Raw genomic sequence first — 20,772 nt, 5'->3', positions numbered from 1 at the left:
CAGAAGGAATGCCTTGTCTGCAGGCAGCAGAATTTGGCTGGAGGAGTAGGTACCTGAAATAATGCTGCTAGCGCTTAATTTCTAAAAAATCAAATGGAAACATCTAAGGTTTCTTGAGTTCTCCATGTATGGAATCCTCTTTTAATCTTCACCTTGATGGGTAAGTTCCTGTTTGTTGTAAAGCTGAGTAAAAGATATACAAGGGAAACTTGGTGTTATGAATGTAATCCTTAGGTATTGCCTGTCAACATGCTACAAGCTGCCTAAAAAGCTGTAGTTCAGGCAGCAGGTTGATCTGTTTGAAAGTCTACTGTTACATGGATGCAAAGCTTTACGAATATATAAAACCGAAGTGTAAAATTGGCTATTGATAGTAATGAAACTATTGTAAATTTTAAGTGATAAGTGAGGGAGTTGAAATAGGAAAAAGGACAGAACATGAAAAATGTGTCCAGTAGCATAAAAATAGAGATTTCTTAACTGTATTAAGAGGAAAATAGAAACTTGTGGCTCATTCTGTGATGCTAGTGGTTGAATTGTCAATAATTTTCTGGTCTGCATCTGGGAAGCAGGGAGGAAAAAAGGGAGTGCAAGGAAAATTGATGTATTTGTATCCTTTGGTGTGATTCTCTCCACTCAGGCAGTTAGAAATGACAGTAAAATGTAACTTAAAGGATGTATTATTTTTTTTTTTAATTGGCAGGGCTCCACATAGGAGTCATAAGAGTCTATTGAAGAACCTTCTTGATCACTGATACCTTTTTTTTTTTTTCCAGTAAGTGTTTAAAAAGGCTCGATGCAACATTTTGATATTCCTTCCTTTAATTTTCAGTCAGTCAGTCAAGGCCAATTGTGTTTATAAGAGTTACGTTGCTGATGTTACATACCAGTGTTTTGTGAGGTCCTTGAGCTTAAATTCTGGAACATCACAAGTTTCCAACTTGGATGATATCTCACTTTGGTAGGAAGACTGAACACGTGAAGGTATCTGTTGCTTGCTGTGTGTGTTTTAACACTTTAATAGATGGAAAAAAATGCAACTGTCAAATTTGTCCAAGGCTGTTTGAGTTGCAAACAAAGCAAGTTACCAGTGCTGAGTTCTGTGAATTGATTTGTAACTTGATAACAAGCAAATTGTGTTTTAAGAGTAGGTTTAGAACAAAGATTCCCAGAAACAGGGGTCTGAAAAATTACTTGGGGCACTTGATGTGCATATGTGAGTGTAAGCTTGCAGAGTCTCACTTGGAAGAAATGAATAGTAACAGTACTTGGAAGTTTTATGCACAGGAGTAACGGGAATTATGGTGTGACTGCTGTTGAACCACAACATCCAAGCTTGGTGTCCGTCCTTCTAGGATGAAGGAGTGCTAGAGGTGAAGGGTGCTCTTTCTAAAATACCTCTCCTCCATCATTTTCTTTCTAGGCTGAAGAATTTGGGCAATCCTTACATGTGAAATCCTTCGTGGCTTTGCTCATCCTCATCATCCTTCTCTGAAGCTCCATGACCAGGATGCTGGGGCAGGGGCTGTTTTGGCTCATAACTCAGATTTGCTGACTTGATTTACTGGGTACTGTTCAGCCCAGCTGGGGGAGGAAGCAAACATTTGGGGGAAAGGAGGGGTTATAAGATAATCCTTAGGTTATAACCCTCCTTGGGGAGGAGGGAAGCAGAGCCGCAACCCAAATCTCCTTTGTATGTAACTGAAATGTCGTAGCAAAGAGCTTTGGCAAGCCAAGCAGGCTAGGAGATGGAGAGAGATGTGCAGATCAGAAATCTGGCATGCCCTTCAAACAGTGGCCGTCATTACTGAGAAAATTCTGAACGGTTACGGTGAAATTTCCATCACTAGGGGGGAAATACCAGGATTTGGTACTTTCTAAAGATTACATTCTCCTACAGCGGTTACTCAAAGCAAGATTTAGCACAGTGAAGTCTTGTGATGTGCTCTACAAAGGTCAGATCACAGTATGACTAGTGTTAAATCAACTAAACCTGGTCTCAGGGCTGAAGGAACCTGGCACGTTTCTAAGGGCTGCCTACTTACCCCGGGCCAGCGTTTTCAGGAGGAGTTAGCACTTGCATTCTGAAGTGCTTCTGCATTTAAAAGTAATTAACTTCGCTGAAAATCGGCCCCTGGAGGATGGGAGGAAAGCTGTGTGGCAACTGGGCACGCAGCGTGCAGTGGGGCTGCGGCAGCTGGACGTGTGCTGGAACGGGAAGCGTGCTGGGAGAACTGTTGAACGGGGCTGCCGTATTTCTGGCGGGGATAATGCAGGGAGAGACACCTGAACAGTTAGCGAGGCCTTTGCTGCTAGGGTGCACGAGGTAGTGGTGTGTGCACAGCCAGCGGGGTGCCTGTGGGGCAGCCGGAGCCCCAGGAGTGCTCCGGGTGCGTGCACCCTGTGCTGCTGCATGAGTGCCTGCTGGGCTGGGCGTCCTTTTTTGTCTTGTCCTGGGGGGAAGAACCGCACTTCCCCATTTTTTTTTTCCATCAGTCCTGGAACAGCAGACATTCCTGGAGGTGCTTTCAGTCTTCGTATTCTGCACGGGTGTTTCTTGCTGCCGGGGAGCCCCCGATGTGTGGTGCCTGGTGAGTGAGCTCCTTTGGGCTGTGCTGTGCCAGCCTCCACTTGCCTTGCAGGGCCATTCTGGGGGGGTGCTCGACCACACTGCAACCACACAGCAGATCTTGTAGCCTTCAGACAGGTGTGAGGGGTCATGCTTGGCAGCTCTACGTAATGTAAGCTTGGTATCCTCAAGGCAGGCTTCTGGTTTCTCCTCGTAAACAACTTCCCATCTTTTGCTTGAAACACACTGTAGGAAGTTAACAGAAGTGCTCCAGAAGTAGAACTCCTTTGACCTGCCTTTAATAACAATGCAGAGTTGAGCCAGATCCTCTTTATTTTGTAATGCTCTTGGTCCCAGTTTTCCATGCTGATGCTTCCTCATGTCCCGTTGGTCACAGCATGTCTGTGATACGGCTCCTCAGGGTGCACTGGGGTTCAGTATTGTATAGAAAAGTGCAGCCCAGTTCACATGGCCCCTGAAGGTCTGTGGAATGAAGTGACAGTGGTCAGCAACACATCGGATGCTGAAATCATCCTTGTACACAAAAATAGGACTTGTGTCCTGCGTCTTTACAGTCTTTGTGATTTTCATCTATATTTCTACCCTGTGGCCTCATTATCACCAACCAGTAAGCCAGGCAGCCCAGTATGTGTTCTGAGGAGATTTTGTCCTTGCACGCTTAAATGGCACAGCCTTCACAGATGGGCTCCTGTGTTCAAGAAGCAAAATGAATGAATGAACACAACGTGTAATCTGAAGTCTTCTAAAATGCACATCTTTTTTTTTGGGGGGGGGGGGGGGGGGGGGGGGATGCCTCTGCGTATGTTCCCTCAGCCCAGATCTGCTAGCAGACTAATTCTCCTCACGTATTTTCTTTAGGCCCCTGATACAACAGTTAGTCAGAAATTTTATGCACGCTTTTGACAACAGCTTCATCATCGATTGCTTTAAACTGCTTGTGGAGCTGTGCCTAAATCCAATAATGCTCCAAAGTGACTAATCTTAGGTCTCTTCTCAGGGAGCAGCTGCGCAGTCATGTGCGTTAAGCCTTTGTCATTGCCAAGGTAAATACATTAAAGAAATTAAAGTCAATTTATGTGAAAGGGTTTGTTCTTAATCATTGCTTAGTCTGAAAAGTGTATTAGGTATTAAAAAAACCCCACCTTATTGACTTGCAGTTTAAATTGTATGTTGGGATTATTTTTTTTAAAAGTAAGGTATGTACGTGGAGAGTGTTTCTTAATGAAAGTCTCTGCCTTTTCTTATCCCTAGCGTTTTGTTTCTTAACTTAACCTGAATGAACTCACCCAGCGGTGGCCAGACATGGCAGTATGAAATCTTTCCTTCCTGTACCAGGGTTTTCTTCAGTAACAGAAAACAGGATGTAGAATTTGCATAAGAATTGGGTTCCTAGCCATGTAGATACCAACTGTCTGTGGAGCTGCTCAGTCAAGTGAGAGAAAGTGAGAACGACCTTACCTGTTTGATCTAAGGATGTGCGTAGCTTTCTTCTTGCGTTCCCAGTAACACAGTGTATGTTTCTCTGTAGTGTGTTCAGAGATTGACACACTTTGTCTGTACCGTGCAGTTTGCTCTGGTTTATGAGTTGATACCACAGAGCTCTGCAGGAAATGTGCATCCGTAGGTGACCAGCTTAGCCAGAAAAGCTTTTTAATGTTCCAGGAATAATGGGGAAAAAAGGTACCTAAGGGTGCCTGCTATCCAGGGTAATGCTCACCGGACACTTTGTTACTGCCTTTATTAAACTGAAAATTTAGAGTTTTTACCCTGATTTTAAAGAAAGTTAGAAAGTGCATGCAGAAAAAGTGTTTTAATCAGGGGAAAGTAGTCTGTTCTTTTTTTTTTTTAATATGATTGACCTGGCTAGTTTTTGGCGTACAGACTTCTCTTTTAAGCCTGGAGTTACTGTTGCAGTACAGTAAGACAGCTAATACCCTTCTGTCTGCTAAATTGTGCAAAGCACAAAATTAAATTTGTCCTGCAGCTCTGCCCAGCTGTATGAGTGCATCCAAGACAGCCTTTTTTCCTACACAAATAGGAGAGCAGGGTGTTTTAAAGGTAGTGTCAAACACAGGGATCTTGTGTTGAATGGTCTTGAACTAGGAGCTGGAAGAAGTGATGGCAGAGGATGTGACCAGGTTGTAGTCTCGAGTCTGAGCATTCCTTTTACGTCGGTAAAGCTGAACTTTGGGTGGGGAGGAGGCTTCTGGATGCTGAGTCTGCGAACATCATGCAAGTCGATATTTCAGTGGAAGGTTGATTTAACGTTGTGTGTAGCATAATGCTGACGTTGCTAGTAGGGAACCTGACCATACTGTTGCCAAACAGTCCTGAGGATACAATAACCTGGTATTGGGGTTTCTGCCACATGCGTGCCCAGCATTGCCAGCAAGCCTGTAGCAGCCCATGCTGAAGTTTTTATTGCTGTATCTTTGCTTTGCTTGTTATTCACACCTCTTAGGCTGAAGATAACATGTGCCTGCACACCGTGTAGTTACTTCCCTGGTGGCTGTAGAGCTGCAGACAGTTGCTGTTTTATCTGCCCTTAGGTGGTGGACATCCACTGCTCACAGGCTGTCTTTTGTGTGGCTTTTATGTGGTTGATAAATGTTTGCTCTGAGCAGGGGATAAAGCGCTTAGCCGAAGATGTGGTGTTTGGCTGCTGCTTACAGTTAGTCTAAGGTAGCGCTGTTGATGTTAAGTTTGGTCGGTCTGGTGCATCGCTCAACGTCATGCTCACAAGTCCATCGTAGGTTGTTGGAGTTTGGTGAAGCAGCAGAGAGGAGAGAGACAGTTCCTACTGGTAAATGGGAAGTAGGTCAGGAAGAGTCCCCAGGTTTTAGTAACACCACAGAGTAGTTATCCTGAGTGCATGGGAACAAGCTCCTGTCACAGAACTTATGACCACATCCTGCTGTTACAGACAGGTCAGTATTTCACTGTGACCATCCAGGGCCAGATTATGTTTGTGGTTACAAGTACTTCCACAGTAAATGTAGTTGCATCATGTATGCAAAATGGGGGCAGGCATGAACAAACATTTTCCTATCTCAAATTTTCTGTGGATTTCCTTTTGAATGGTCACACTTAAAAGATGATCTTTTTACACCTATCTTTATTTCACCACTTCTTCCTCTGTATGCAGGCATGCACAGCAGGACATCTGGCTGTGGAATGGGAGGCTAAAAGTAGCGTGCTTTCATGTATCCAGACAGCATCATTTTGAACTAAAGACGAGCTTCAGGAAAAAAAAATACAATAATATATATCAGATATAGGAGTGATAATGAAGAAAGAAAACTATTAATTGTCATTTTCCAAAGGAAATAACAGGTAGGAACTGGCACTGTCATCCAATAGGAAAGCTGGGGAGGGACTCTTTATCAGGCAGTATAGTGATAATAAAAGGGGGAATGGCTTTAAACTGAAGGAGGGTAGGTATAGATTAGATATTAGGAAGAAATTCTTCCCGCAGAGGGTGGTGAGGCCCTGGCACAGGCTGCCCAGAGAAGCTGTGGATGCCCCATCCTTGGAGGTGTTCAAGGCCAGGCTGGATGGGGCTTTGGGCAGCCTGCTCTGGTGGGAGGTGTCCCTGCCCATGGCAGGGGGTTGGAACTGGGTGGGCTTTAAGGTCCCTTCCAACCCAAACCATTCTGTGGTTCTATGATCCAAGTGCTTCAGCTGTGATAGGGCTGGTGCATTTTCAAACACTCCTGTCTTCCCCATTCCCACGCCTTTGTTCTCTCCCCGCTCTTTCCCTCCGCCATCCTCAGTGGTGACACCACGCTTGTTTAAATGCCACCTTGCCCTGGAAGGATTAGACAGGTTGGGATGCAGTAAGAGCTAATAGGTTGGCGTAGGATGAGCAGAAACTAACACTAGGAAACTATTTACATTTTTAAAGCATAATCCAAAAAATTAAGCTCCCCAAGAGAGGAACTGAAAACTTGTTTTATACAATTGTATGGATATCTCAAATTTGTACAGTGTTGCATTTTGAAATAGTGTTCCTCATACTAAAATCTCACGTAAGAATGTGACTCATGGTTTAGAGCACTCCATAAAATATAAGAAAAGGTAATAAGAGCGAGATTGATTCTGCCATCTTATGTTGATGGATTGACTCTGCATCATATATTAGCAGGATATTAGCAGCATATATTAACTTGTGTTAGCAGTTTGTTCATGGTATTCGAGGAGCTGCTCGTTCTTTGCTATAGTAACTGTCATTTAGTTCCGCAGAGAGAGAAATTCTCATTAATTCCTTATAGACACTGAATGGCGCAAACACAATTTTAAAACTAGCGAGGGCTTCTTTCCCTCATAAAATCTGTTACTCCTTACTGCTCTCCTGTCAGCCGTCTATTTGCTGCTAAAACTTACTGATTTTATGCAATCCGATTCTTTCTGGCTGTTCCTCAGTCTTTAAGAGTAATAAACAAGTTTCATAGGTGCAAATTGGTTTTCTTTTTAAAATTTCTTTTAAAAGTGGTTCAGGATAGATTTAGACAACCTCCACATGCCTGGTGACTATAGTTTACATAGGCAATGGTTTCATAAGTACAGATAAGTGATATGAACAGCCTGATGTTCAGCAACATGAATTAACACCTTGCTGTGGCTGAAAGGGGAGGCCCTCTGCTTCCTGTCCCTGCTCCATCTGATCATAAGGTGAGTCAATTCACTTCACCAACAAAAAAATATTGAGTTAGTTTTTTGTTTTAATCAGTTGAATTGGCTCTTTTTGGGATCAGTTGAGAGCCAGAGTCCAAGGTAAAAGCATACAAGGAGAGAACAGCTCTCCCCTAAGAAGCTATTGTTTTGTCTTATGAGCAAATTCTTCTGGAGAAGAATTGAGCCTCACTGCTAAATAAAGTGAGGCTGAAGGAATCTAGAGCAGAAGTCATATACTTCTCTGTGGTTAAGCTTTATATAAATCCTCTGAAACTTCAGTCCTGTGTAGCTTTGTATAATTGTACTGCGTTGCACACTTTTCTGCCTCATGTTTAAGTAAGCTATTGCAGTAATCATCTAGGCCGCTGTACCCTTGCTGAGATCAGTTTGGTAGCTGTGTGGATTTTGCTTCTGTTGCATTCCCTTAATGCAATTCGAATAGTTCTTGATGTCTCAGTCTTTCCTTTTCTTTATGGTATTTGTCTGTAGGGGAGTGCATATTACAGTTCATCCTGTAAATACTTTTCTCTGTGTAAGCAGTGTTGACTTTGTCTTGGGCTCAGGGTGTTGTATAGTAACTTTTGAAGTTTACATGCTCTAAATGCCATATAATTTAAGAGCTGTTTATGGTGTGTTTTTTTTTTCTGTTCTCCACAGTATTCACCTTTTTTGTAGGAAAAAAATTACTTCACCCAGTTTTGTTTTTTAATCCCTCTACCATTTTTATTTCTGCCCTTCATATGTTTAGCTGCAATATATTATTCACAGATTTTTATTTGTTCATCTCCTCAACATTTAAAAATACTAACTTGATTTATACCGTGAAGACTACCTCTGCAGAGAACTTCTTTGTCCTGTTACCAACCTGCAGTCTTGGACGAGTCATAGAGGCCTACAGATGTACAGCTGGGGTTGAATTTTAGGCATCTGAGAGGTCCCTTTTGCTTCTGACACTGCTCTTTGCCTGTGTGTGGTGTTGTGGCAAACATTTTCCAGTATGATAGTGTGAACTACCACTTCCAAGAAATAGGAAGAAAAAGTTCAAGATGTCCCAGTATAAAATCTTCATGAGGGATGCAGTTACTTCAGAGCCCCAAATTGCTCTTGGAAAACTTAATCGAGACAATTAGGCAAATCCTACCCAAAATGAAGCAGCGACTGGTATCCCAGCATCAGTTACATCTCCAAGAGCAAAGCTGCATATGGCTTAATAGCACAGTTCACAACTGTTAGTTTTTGGCTCAGCCTCAGTATGTATTTCAGCCTTGTATAAGGAGGTACTCATTTACGTCTGCAAGAACTTGGCTAATGGAAGTGTTCCACTTGTGGCATTCGCACTTGGTTTAAAAAAATGGTATGAATTGCTACCCAAAATGTGATGGGCAGAAATGAGATTTTTCTCTTACCTGTCTTCCTTGCCAATCTTCAAACACTAATCACTCTCTCCTTTGGAGAGATGCTCAGGATAATTACATTTGTTTACATCACATTCCCACAAAAACAGTTGTTCAGAAGCAGCCACAGCTTTGCCTCAAACCGCGAAGGGAATGCAAGCTATGCTTTGATCCCCAGGCAGATGAAGTTATGGTTTGCTAGTGCACCCAGCCTCCCTCAGAGAGACTTAGGACACAGAAGGTCTGTAGTACACTAGGACAGTGTTACCTGGCACAACAAAAAAAGCACGTGTAACCAGTTTACTTGGGGGCAAAGAGACTGCTAGGATCCTTGCATCTGGAAGGCTGGGAAAACACTGCTCTCCAGCTGATATATATCTTAGCTCATTCTTGACGTGTACTTAGCAAGAAAGCTGCTTGTCAGACCTGAAAAGTGGGTTCGTAGTCCCAAAGACTCCTCTCACTTTTCATTTTACATTAATTGCTCTGTCAGAAACCCATTACCTTTCACAACAGCCTTCTTTTGCCTATTTTTGACCATTATGGCTACAACAAGAACCCCCCCCCCCTCCCTTTTCTCATGTTCTCTCCCTTCTTCCCTGTGACTCCAAATATTCCCATTGCAAACGGGCTGCTTTGCACCTGGAAGAAGGTGGGGAGCACTCCCTGGTAGTCACCCATCTGCCTTGCTCTTGGAGAAGTTTCACAGGAGCTGCGGGCAGAAGCTGCCCTGCCCACCAGCATCTGCCACGACCTATTTCTCAGTAGTGGTCTCTACCTGCAGAAGTTTTTGTTTTATCTGATACGACATTATCTGACCTGAACCCTTCCTGTATCTTCAGCCCGCACCCAGCACACCAGCAGCCCTCTGCCACCCCTGCCTTTGGTGAACATCCTCTGCACGTCCTTGCTGCTCGTGCCAATGCACATCCTCTCCTTTAAGCTTTCCTTCTGACTATAATGTTCAATATAAAGACTCTTCCAGTCAGCCCTCTGACATGTTTTTCAGGCTAAGGACATTTCAGCTACTGCCCTGCTGTTTTCTAGGTGAGGTTTAAAGCTGAAGCACCGGACTGCTGGCTGCATCTCGATGTTTCTTTACAGCAATGTGCTAAATAATTCTCTTGGCAGTTGCACTACATGAACTGCCTCCCTCTGAAATAGTCTTTTTGTTTTTTTCCCTCTACCTAAAATTCAGTGACCTTTTTAACTAGATCTTTGCTCCTCCTCTCACTTTTCTAACAGATGCTAGTAAAGGAAACTTTGAGTGCTGCAGTGCACATCTTGCCATCTTAACCATCAGAGCCGCGTAGTTGCTGGGTGCTTGGCATGCTGGGGGAGCCTCTTGTCCCCCTCGCTTTCTTTGTAGGGCTTGTGTCTCCTGCTGTGTCCCCATCCATCCTGCCTGATGTGCATGTGCCAGCAAAAGAGCAACAATGACGCTGCCCTGAGCCGTATCTCCTTTTGCTTTGCATTTTAGCACAGCGTGTTTGCCTTGTAATAACCTGTTGAAAATGTAACATGCAGCATTGCTTTGTGCCTCTGCAGATTAAACCAGAGCACCTAAAGACTCAGTTTGTGAAGGAAGGAGTCGATGACTGGATAGAAGAGGAGTTTAAGTTCCTTGAAAATATTTTCAGTTTTCCATGTAGAAGCTGCAGTATATGAATATTGCATGAGTCTCATGTCCAAATTCTTATTTAAATGGGCCTTAAAATACCACCTCCATGTATTGCAGAAGGAGTTACTACCTTTGTTATATCAGCTCTTGGAAGTGTTGTGACTTTGTTTTGGGGCCGTGTATTTTCAGGTGATCTCTTCATTCCTTTAAAAGACATGCCTGGAAAGTAGCTAGTGCACAACCACGATCAATTGTTAATGAAAGCAGAGAAAAATCGTTCAGGCTGTAGATATTTCAGAATTGATGTGGCAGGATTTGTTATTGGTCTGGGAGTTACTATTCCCCTATGGCAGAAGTTTCACTGACTGATAAGCACACATGAGCTCATGGAGGGTGACAGCTGACTTGTTGTTTCAGTGATTTCAGAAGAAAAGGAAGCTAAATGATGAAATGATTCAGTCGAGGAAAAATAGAAGTAAAGGTAAGGGCTTGGCAGGAGGGTGTTGGAGAAGTGGGAAGCAGAACTGAAGAACAGACACCAAAGATGGTGTGTGGGGGGTCATCGGTGTGTCGTCTTTTAAATTCTCCTCACGTAGCATGGTCGCAGTCCACTACCCAAATCCGAGCTGAGAATGTTTCCATCTACCTTGCTGCCTTTGCCTGCCACAAGCCAGAAAAAGTGCTTGTAGAGGCAAAACTAAATCATCTTCTACTCAACTGCTCTGTGTATACAGCATTTCTGAAAGTTATTAAAACGTCAGTCTAGAAAGCAGAGATGGAAAAAATTGTTCAGATAAACTGATTCATCTTTTTCCTTCTTCCTCGCTCAGCTCGAGGAGGGCTTTCGTATTCTCGAAGTCTATCTATAATGACTTAAGTGATACTTATTGTGCTACATCTCTGTCAAGATAGCTGGTATTGGGCCTCGTTCACTGATAAGGGAGCTACCCTCAGGAAGCCTTGTCTGCGTAATTTCTTATCAGCACTCTGATTAGGTTGCTCCAAGTGATAACTGTCCTCCTCTGAATGCATTGCCTTTTAGATTCTTGTGAGCTACCTTCAGATTTTCACTCCTTGATTCTGGTTCTTGGTTAGGCCGTAACTAATACAGTTTTATTTCTTCTAGCAAATCTGTCTTAGAGATGTCAGTCTGGAGTGTCCCGAAACAGCAGCAAAGTACTCAGTGATGTGGAAGAAATACGACTAGTATCTTACAGTTAGTTCTAAGGAAACCCTCATTGTGTTATTGTATCAATTAATAGCTCCTTTGCATCTTGAAAACAGCATGTGGTTTTCCTTGCTCTATCTCAAAAAGACCATATTAGAAAAAGAAGTAGTAAAGAGAAGTGCAGCCTGTGTGATGAGAGAAATAGGAAAGAGCTTGAAATGAGCTAGTATTAGTCGACCTGAAAAAAGATATGACTGAGGGAAGATGTAGAGAAATCTGTGACGACACACATGGTATGCAGAAGGTGAATAAGGATTATTTAGTTGTTTATCCTCAAGATGATATTAAATAGGATGCTCGGTGAACTTAACCAAGTTTTAAACTTTAAGTAGAAGAATGGAGGCACTGGTTTATGTAGTGCATAATGTTTTTGTGGGGTTTGCTGTCATAGGACTAGTGTGGGGGTCTTGGGAGTGCAAAGGGACTGGGCCACTGTCTAGTGGCTTCTGCTCTCTTCTACCTGGGGAAATCCATTATATCTAGGCACTCTGGGGGCTGATCAGGGAGAAGACTGTTCTGTTTGCATGCTGCCTACGTGTTTGTTAAGACACAGATTAATGAGTAAAATGGACTTTTGGTCTAACTATGCTATTGCCTCTGTTCTGTTAGGCTACTGAGTTTATTTACCTGGTGTGGGAAGCGATCAGTCCTTCAATCCCTTGTTTACTTCTGCATTCCTGACAGCATTACTGGTCATCAGCTGAACTGTCAGGCCAGTTCAGCTCTCATTGCTGGTACTAAAAAGCCTCATGCTGATTTCAGCCGGTAGCAGGTTAGTCTGTAACGGTGGTGGTGACGGTATCGTCTTGCACTGGCACGTCATACACCAGTGTGAGCAGCCCAGGATTCTGTTGATGCTGCTTGACCTATTCTATCTATTTGTACAGCTATTTACATAGTTGCAGAGGTGTAATTCTCCTATCATGTGTCAAGGTCTTCTGGATGGTAAACTGACCTCTTTGTCTTACCCCTTCAAGAGTTGCTTTCTGAATTATTGCTTTTTTGCAATGTTTCCCACAGAATTGCAAAATTAAGTATGAACAGTCTGCTAGGAAAACGAACTAGGTATAAATATATCAAGGGCAGAAAATTTCCATTTTAAACCTGTCAGTTTTAATAGTCCTGTATTTTCTTGCTTGTTCTCACTCAGCATTCCTTTTCCCATTGCTCATTAGTTTTACTATTTTTACACAGTTCCTATTTTACAAGTTTCCTGAAATGGCAGAGAGGTACAGTCCACCCACTCCACCCTTTTCCTTCAAGTGCAGTGTGATTCCATTTGCGTTAACACGCAGTCAGCGCTCACATTTGTACGATGCCGCGTTCAGTGTACGTGCAGTGCAGGAAAACTTGGGAGGCAGAACTGAGTCACTTCACCACTAAGCAAACTTCCAAGTTCAAAAAGTAGCCAGTGGCTTTTATTTTAATGCCTGTGAAGAGGTGCATCTCTTCCATCCAGTTCTGGCTGAAAGAAATGTGGTTACTGAGGATCAGCCTGACTAGCTTCTATCGTGCCTTCGTGTGCTGTGGATGCCTGTGGGACTATTGCCTTCAGATAATGTCAGAAAACATTTGGCTTCCTGAAGATGAAATGGGAGAGGATAAGAGCACTGGGAAAATATTGTATTGTTCTGCTTTGTTTGCCAGTCGTGTTCCCCCCTACCACCCTGTTATATTGTTATATAGATTCATTGCAGAGTATAGATTGTCACCTTGGCCCAGTTATGTGTATAATAAGTGGAGTGAGCAGTACCTGTCAGATTTAATGGATTCATTGGAATGATTTCTTCTGAAGGGCTGATACTTATTTATCGCTTCAAAGCTTTAGATGCAAAATCAAAACCACGGACTATTGAAGACTTTTCATTGTTGACAATTATATGATGTGTTTTGGAATCGGCAAAGTCTGTCAAGTGGTTAGGGCTAGTGTAAGAACGATATCTGGAATCCTTGTTGTAGGACATTTTTAAAATAAAAATATAAAATCTGAACAAGAAGTTTCAGATTTTGGTTTTGAAAGGCAGGTGGATACGCAGACTGATGGCTTCTTTTAGCCTGTGCAGGTAGAGTCTGTAGGGAGTATCATGAGAGACCAGCAGCTGCAGGCATCCTGCCTTCAGGCGTTTGAGGTACGTGAGGGATCTTTTCAGGGGAGGGGAAGGGTGGAAAGGAGCAGCTTTACTACTACTTTTGAGACAAAGCATGTCTCTCGGTAGCATGAACCTCGGCATGAAGCTGTAGAGTAGAAAGTTAAGTGTGTTGGCATAGTGTTTTGTGGTCCCCTTGTGCCACAGAGAGGTTGCTGACACAGTCAGTTCTCCGTCACCTCTCTCACCATCCAAAGACAAAGTCTTGGAACTAAAACTGGTTAGCTAATAGCATGTAGCACAAGCTCCACAGGGAAACTGCTGCTACTGTGTATTGTTGTTCTTCTCATTCACATACAAATTTAACTTCATATTCAACAGGTATAAATTCTCCCTCCCTTCCTACATCTATCTGGACTGCTTTATTTTTCCCCCTATGGTCTTACTGATGCATGTCCTGTTATTATGTCATAATTGTTCTTAATAAATGTGTGCTATTTCAAGCTAAGAAAGACTTCATGTATTTGAAAATTTGTCTACTTTTCCAGCTATACCAAATAACAGAAGATCTAGTTTACCTGTAAACCTTTCCTTGCCTGTACTGATAGGTCACAGGCAGCTTATATAGTTTGCCTTCACGTTTGTGTTATGTAATTTTAATTATCCTGAAGTAATTGAAGTGGTGTCTCCTGAGTAACAGAAAAGGGTGTGATCTAACTTACTGTTAGTTGGGGGAATTTCTTCAAACAAGATTGTGCCATATTGGCAGCTGTACTTAATGGCTATGGGAAATATCCACTGTTTGCCACTTCTGTCCATCATTGGCACTGTTTCTGATGGCTTAGTACTGTGCACTGCTAACTGCTGTCACTACCCTCTTTCTTCCATCCATCACCATTGACTTTGATCTGAGTAAGACTGGCAGCAATGAAAAATGCAAATGGACAGAAAAAGGCAGCGAGAGTGCTAATTCTGAAAGTTTCGCTGTGGGTCTCCAGTCTCGGAGATGAAATTGCTGAGATAACGGAGGGATGTTCTGCTCCAAAATGCTCTCTGCCCACGTGTGTCAACTGGGCACGCCGTGAGGTGCTTGAGTTGGCCTCTGGTGGCTGAGGGAGAGGGTCCCGGTGTGTGTGGATTCAGTCCTCGGGAAGCGCTGGGTCAGTCCCCAGCATTAGTGTCACTGTGGAAACCAGCGGGCAGAAGGGCCAGGTGTGACACACTTGTGGGCCCCTCCTTTCTTTTTGTGTACATTACAGTCGGTATACGAGTCCTCGCCCTCCTTTTTACTATCTGCCTCTCGCTCTGTGGAAATAGCAAAGGTTGCGGCGCAGCCTGAACACGAGCCAGGCGCCTCGCCGCTCCCCGGCCTCCCTTCCCTGGCAGCCCCCCCGGGGGGCAGCGTCTCCTCGGCCCCACCGCCGGGGGTGCTGGGCCCGGCCCTGCCTTCTCGCCTCTCCCACCCGTGCTCGGGCCCTGGGGCACAGGGCAGCCATGCACGGCCTCTCCGCATCCCGGCCCCGCTCCTGGAGCTGGGGCTGCCCGCCGCCCTCGCCCCCACCACCAGCAGGTAGGCGGGCATGGGCCTGGGTGCGGGGTGAGCCTGTGGGGCTGGGGGCGGCCGCAGGCAGCGGGATGGGTGAGCAGCGGGCGGCTTCCCTCATCCCCGGCTTTGCTGCCCCTCTGGCTTCCCTCATCCTTGGCTTTGCTGCCCCTCTGCCGGGGTAAGGGTGAAGAGGAGCTGCCCTGCTGGTGCTGCGTGGGCCTCTCTGGTGCTTGGGCAGGTGCAGCCCGTTTGTCATGCTGGTGGAAAATGTCTTCTGAACGAGCTTTGTGCTTATGCTGTTTTGTACTGCTGTGTGCACGCTTGTTGTGCAGGACTGTTGGTGTACTTCAAGCTTCAGAGTCTAAAATAGCATTTAAATATGAAGTACTAGTGATGAAATGGTGTTGAACCAGTATTTGCCATGGTCATAACAATGCAGTACCAGTGCATATATTCGGAGGCTGGTTTCTATCTCAGCCTTGATAGCAGCTTGTCACACAAAGTGCTTATATCCAGCAGCTGAGCTGTGTAGTAATCATGGAGAAAAGCATGGGAGCGGCTCCATATTGATACGGTATCATGTACATTATTCTTCCAGCGTTCCTGAGGGATTACTAAACCTGCTGTACTTGAAGTGGTGCCTGCCTTGCAATGCCTAGTAGTTAATAGCTATTTCGGTGTCTTGTTCCCATTGGTAGCTTCAGTTTACGCTTCTTTTGAGTCTATTCGGAAACACGTTGATAATGAAACATGTTGATAACAAATGATACACAAAAGCCAATGACAGTCTCTGCTTTTTCCTCTTTAGATGACAATCAAAACAAAACCAATGAAAAGAAAGAAAAGAAGATGGTTTCTCAGAAACCCCTTGGTACAGTGGAGTATACTGTAAGTATTACTGTGTGGTTTGTTCACTTCTGCTTTTTAAAAGTGGAGTTGTTGAGGTTGACAGTGAGCCAGTGACACAAAACAGAAAGCAGGGAATGAATGCTAACTGATAATGTTTGCGTGTATGTCAGGAGGATTTGTTCCAATTACTGTTGTGTGTGTGGGGAGAGCCGGGCTCACATCCAGAGCTGCTGTTCAGCCCAGGTGCTCTGCCTCTCCCTCACAGCTGCCAGTCCTGTTTTTTACTTCTGCAATATGACCCTTTAATAGAATAATCAGTTTTGTTATTCTGAAAAATACTTCCACAGTTTTTCTCAGGGATTGCAAGCCTCTGCTTGGTCTTGAGATGACTGTGTGACCTTTCTCTAATCTGGAGCACTGAGAAAACATACTGCTGCCACTACAGCTCAGAGGACTGGCTCTGTACAGAAGGTCCCTGTGTGTCATCCAGGGTCCCTGAACAGAAGTTGCGCCCAACCCTCCCACACCCAATGTGACTGTAGAAGGCCAGTATTCTAGCTGGGAACAGAACAAGTGTCTGACTTAATGGGACTGCTGAAGGGATAATGAATTTTCCAGTGTGTGTCCCTTTTCCCCACTTGCCATACCACATATGAATAAGGTGCTGCTGCTTTAAAGTTTGTGACAAAATGAGAGGGATATCTGTAACACATCTACCATTTTATCTACTGAATAGTGTGAGAGAATATTTTTTTTCTTTGTATTGACATTGGCTTATCGCATAAGCTGTTAAACAGGGGGTGTGTTGGATCATCAAATCTATTCCCTGCAAACAGTCTGCTAGATGGTTATAGTTCAGCTGTTATGCTGTATGTGATCACCACAATATTTTAAGCTTCGAATCTTTCTTCAGGCTGGAAATCAGGACACCATAAACAGCATAGCATTAAAATTTAACATCACCCCAAACAAGCTTGTGGAACTCAATAAGCTTTTCACGCAGACAATTGTTCCAGGCCAGGTAAATCTTTTGTATTCTATTCCTGAAACCTGATTATTTGCTATGTATTTAGAGGCTTTTTACTGCTTTCACATATCTTTTGGGTACGTGGATGCAAGGATAATGGATGGTAATTTAAAACCCCTCAAAGGTCAATTTAAGAGATCATTACATGGAGGTGCGTGGGGGGCAGTTTTGTAATTGCCGTGTCTGACTTCTGTTATTTATTTGCTGTCAATAAAGCTTGAGCTCTGAAGCTCAAGAGGGGAATGGAGCTGATGTAAGAGAGTAAAATTCTTGGAAAACCTACGTGAATTTTATCTATAATATATTAAAGAATTAGAGAGTTAGATACAGTAATTGAAATGGCTCTTTGCCATTATTTTGGAGATGAGTCAGTTTTGGAGAATGTTTTTGGGAGAGTCACATAATGGAGATGGAAATGCGAAGGCTGACACCTGGTTCATGAAGAGCAGATCTCTATTCCTGCTTTACAGACATGAAGAGACTGAAGTGTCCTGCTTTGCACGTAGGAAAACGGAGGCACAGAGATAGCATTACCAAGCAGACAAAAGCTGGGATAAGCTAAATTGCTTTACATTTCTCAGCATGCTTATTTTAAAACTAAACTTAAGGGTTTTTTTATTTTTTTTAGTTATTTCTAAAATATCTTCCTTTGCTCTGACACTTGCAACAAATGAATGTGTTTTTATTTGGGGTGGAGGACAAAAGCCGTACTGCAATTCTCAAACTGTGAGAGAATGTAGAAATTCAAAGGATTACATTTTTACATACACTTGTGCTAGTGTAAAGCTTTTTACCCCTTTTAAATGCAGTGCATGTTGCTAAAATGCTGGGTCATATAAAGGATATGTTCTTAAATTTGGAGGTACAAGTATGTTTTCTGAAACAGGCAACCTAGAGTGAAGTGTTATGAATTTCTAGCACTAAAAATCCCAAATCTTCCACAATAGCGCAAAGAGAAGGTCAGAGTTTGCCATTATAAGTTAATTGTTAATAGTCATTTCACAGTTACTAGTTTTGTAGCTGTGGTAGTTGCAAGAGAAATTGGTATTGCAACTTCGGGGTGGATGGGAGGATGTCTCTTTGTGTGGAAAATGTGTTATTTTCTTGCCTGTTCTGCAAAACAAAACGTAAGACTAGATCCTATAATTAGACCTGCACATACCCCACCATCACCATTAATGAAGAAGGATTCTAGAATAAGTAGTAGTTAAGGACTGCATTGCAATCATAAGCAATCAATATTGGTTTGTCTTCCTAGTAGAAAGTAGTATTTGTAGCAAATAACTTTTAAAAAACTTTTTCCTAATGTTTTTACGTGTTTTTCTATTTAGATTCTCTTTGTGCCAGAAACAAGTGCTGCCAGGCTGTCTTCTTTCAGTCCTGGTGCTCCTGTTTCTCCTTCATCATCGGATGCTGAATACGATAAACTCCCTGTAAGTCAAACATTGTTTCACTGATCTTGTGCTCACAAAACAATTTCTGATGCTGAAGCTGAGATTCAGGCCTGTGTAAATAGCTCGGTTTTGAAGTTACAATTCAAGCCTCATGTATAGTGTTGTTAATGTTGAGTAACATTACTTTTAATTTGCTGTACTACAAATTTTGCCACCACTTAAAATAATCCAAATTAAGGGTTCTGTCTGAGCAGAGAAACCCCATAAAAGATCAGTTGGACCCAGAGTATATCAGAGCAATTGGAAATAGTGTAGTGTATGGTTTCTAAAGAATAGAAAGTTAGAACTGAAGAAGTATTTACTGTTTCACCCTGGAGATTTCTATGCTTTTGTGCAGTCTTTCTCTGCTGCTCTGCAGCCTTGATCCTGTGTGGGGATTCCTTATGGGAATATTAGTTTGTCTGAGCAGCCAGTATTTTTCTAGCAAGTGTACTATGGTTGTACTCAGGACTGCTGGATTTAATCTTTGTGAAGCACAATGGCATAGTTCAACTTTCATTTTACTCAGAAGGGTGGTTGTAGGTAGCATTTTCAGGGAGTTTAGCTGTCCGTCTGCTGGTATCAAAGCAATTAGATGTTTCAAATCCATAACCAATTAAGAGAGAAAATGTAGGGAAGCCTGGAGTGAATTATTGGATTTAACCTTAGTCCTACCCCTCTGGGCCACCTGCATGGGAATCAACACCAGTGCCAGCGAGGCTGCACTGTGTGTGGATGGGACGGCAGGACTGGCCCTCTCTTAATGAGACTACCTCACTGAAATACTGTGAACTGTATTCAGAGCTTGAAGTTTCTGGATTTCTTGCCTGTTATTTGTATGGAGGGATTTTTTGTAATGTTACAAGGTGTTTCTTCCTTAGAGCATACTGCATTAAATGTACATACGTACCTACACATTCATGACCATCATTTTTCTTCCTTAACCAACTACCTTCTCTTTTGCTTAAACTTGCTTTTTTAGTTGCCCAAAATCTAGAAGTAGATTGTTCTGGTCCTGTTGCTTTGCACTGAGCTTTTTCTTTTTTAAGGATGCTGATTTGGCAAGAAAGGCCTTCAAACCAGTTGAGAGGGTCCTGTCTTCCACCTCAGAAGAGGATGAGCCTGTGGTTGTCAAATTTTTAAAAATGAATTGTCGTTACTTCACAGATGGTAAGGTAGGTGGAACTTGGGCTTTTTCGGCATTGTCTAAGATTCTTTAAACGCGAAATCTGTGCAGATAGTGTGAGAAATGAGCACTGTGGGAGCCAGACATACTCCATGTTTGTAAAGAACATAAATGTTGTGGCTTTATCTGTCACTGCTATGTTTATTGCTGCCACAGTGATATGCGGTATGATTTTGTTCTTTAGTATTTTTTTAATATTATAATAACTGCTTTATGGAGGAACAGCTCTTCTAACCGCCTTCATTCCCTTACCATGACTTAACCAGAGATATCTGCTTCAGAGTTTGTTTGACACAGAAAACTGCACTTCAGAGTTCAGACAATTCAGGATTAGTTGTCCAGTTACATCAAGTTGTGCAACAGCTTTATAAGATGAACACATGCCTATCTATTTCATTTATGACTTTAAGCTAAAATTTAACTCATTTAACTCTCCAGATTGTTTCCAAGTATGTTCGTATTAGTTCTGCGTTTGGTAATGAATGTCACACAAACTCTAATAAAAAGATAAATACTGCATGAGAAGACCTTTTCTTTCTTTTCCCTAGAAGCATTCTTGTGACATACATGTTCCCATTAGGAATGCAAACCTAAATTTTACAGCAGCAGTTTTAGAAGTGAAGGCACAACGCTTATGCAGTATCCTGACCCTATTCTCTTCTCAAGGTTGCAATACTTTGTTCTTGAACTGTCTGCTTTCATATATCTGCTCTTTAACACATCTCTTGTTGACTCTGTTCTTAGTTAGATGTCTGCATGTTTGGGCTTTTAAGTTCTCTGGAATTTATAATACTGGTCATACTAACCACTGTGGTTTAAAGATATTTTTTCCACCTTAATCCTGTGAATTCCGTAAGATGGATGTGTTTAGAGTTTTTTGGTTTATTTTTCCATGGAGTGGATGAGGACGGCATTGAACCGCTTTGCAATTTCCATAGACTCTTATTCTGTAGGAAGTAATGGAGGGCTACTTGATGTCTGCATGTAGATTAGGGCAATACTATTGCTTTGTTATATGCTGCTTGCTAGGTGTAGAGGATGCAGATTGCCTTTTTTTCCCTTTTTTTTTTTCTTTTTTGCTCCAGGGCTGAAAAAGTAATTTGTTTGCAGTCAAAGCAGTGGAATGTGGGACACCAT

At 42.8% G+C, this 20,772-nt stretch overlaps 1 protein-coding gene across 8 annotated transcripts in view; it reads left to right on the top strand.

The window, feature by feature from the left end:
- The window catches only part of NCOA7 (nuclear receptor coactivator 7), a 94,491-nt gene that overhangs the window by 48,084 nt on the left and 25,635 nt on the right, over positions 1–20,772 (top strand). For all 8 annotated transcript variants that reach the window (XM_080586787.1, XM_080586791.1, XM_080586785.1 and 5 more), the window contains 4 exons: positions 15,949–16,028; positions 16,903–17,010; positions 18,348–18,449; positions 19,499–19,624. In XM_080586787.1, the coding sequence (XP_080442913.1) occupies positions 15,949–16,028; positions 16,903–17,010; positions 18,348–18,449; positions 19,499–19,624 (416 nt within the window). The remainder of the gene's footprint in view (positions 1–15,948; positions 16,029–16,902; positions 17,011–18,347; positions 18,450–19,498; positions 19,625–20,772) is intronic.

This window comes from Anser brachyrhynchus (assembly GCF_964034855.1).
Source record: "Anser brachyrhynchus genome assembly, chromosome: 3".
Taxonomy (NCBI): domain Eukaryota; kingdom Metazoa; phylum Chordata; class Aves; order Anseriformes; family Anatidae; genus Anser; species Anser brachyrhynchus.
Note: the sequence above shows the minus strand (reverse complement) of the source record. Positions and strands in the feature narration are given on the sequence as shown.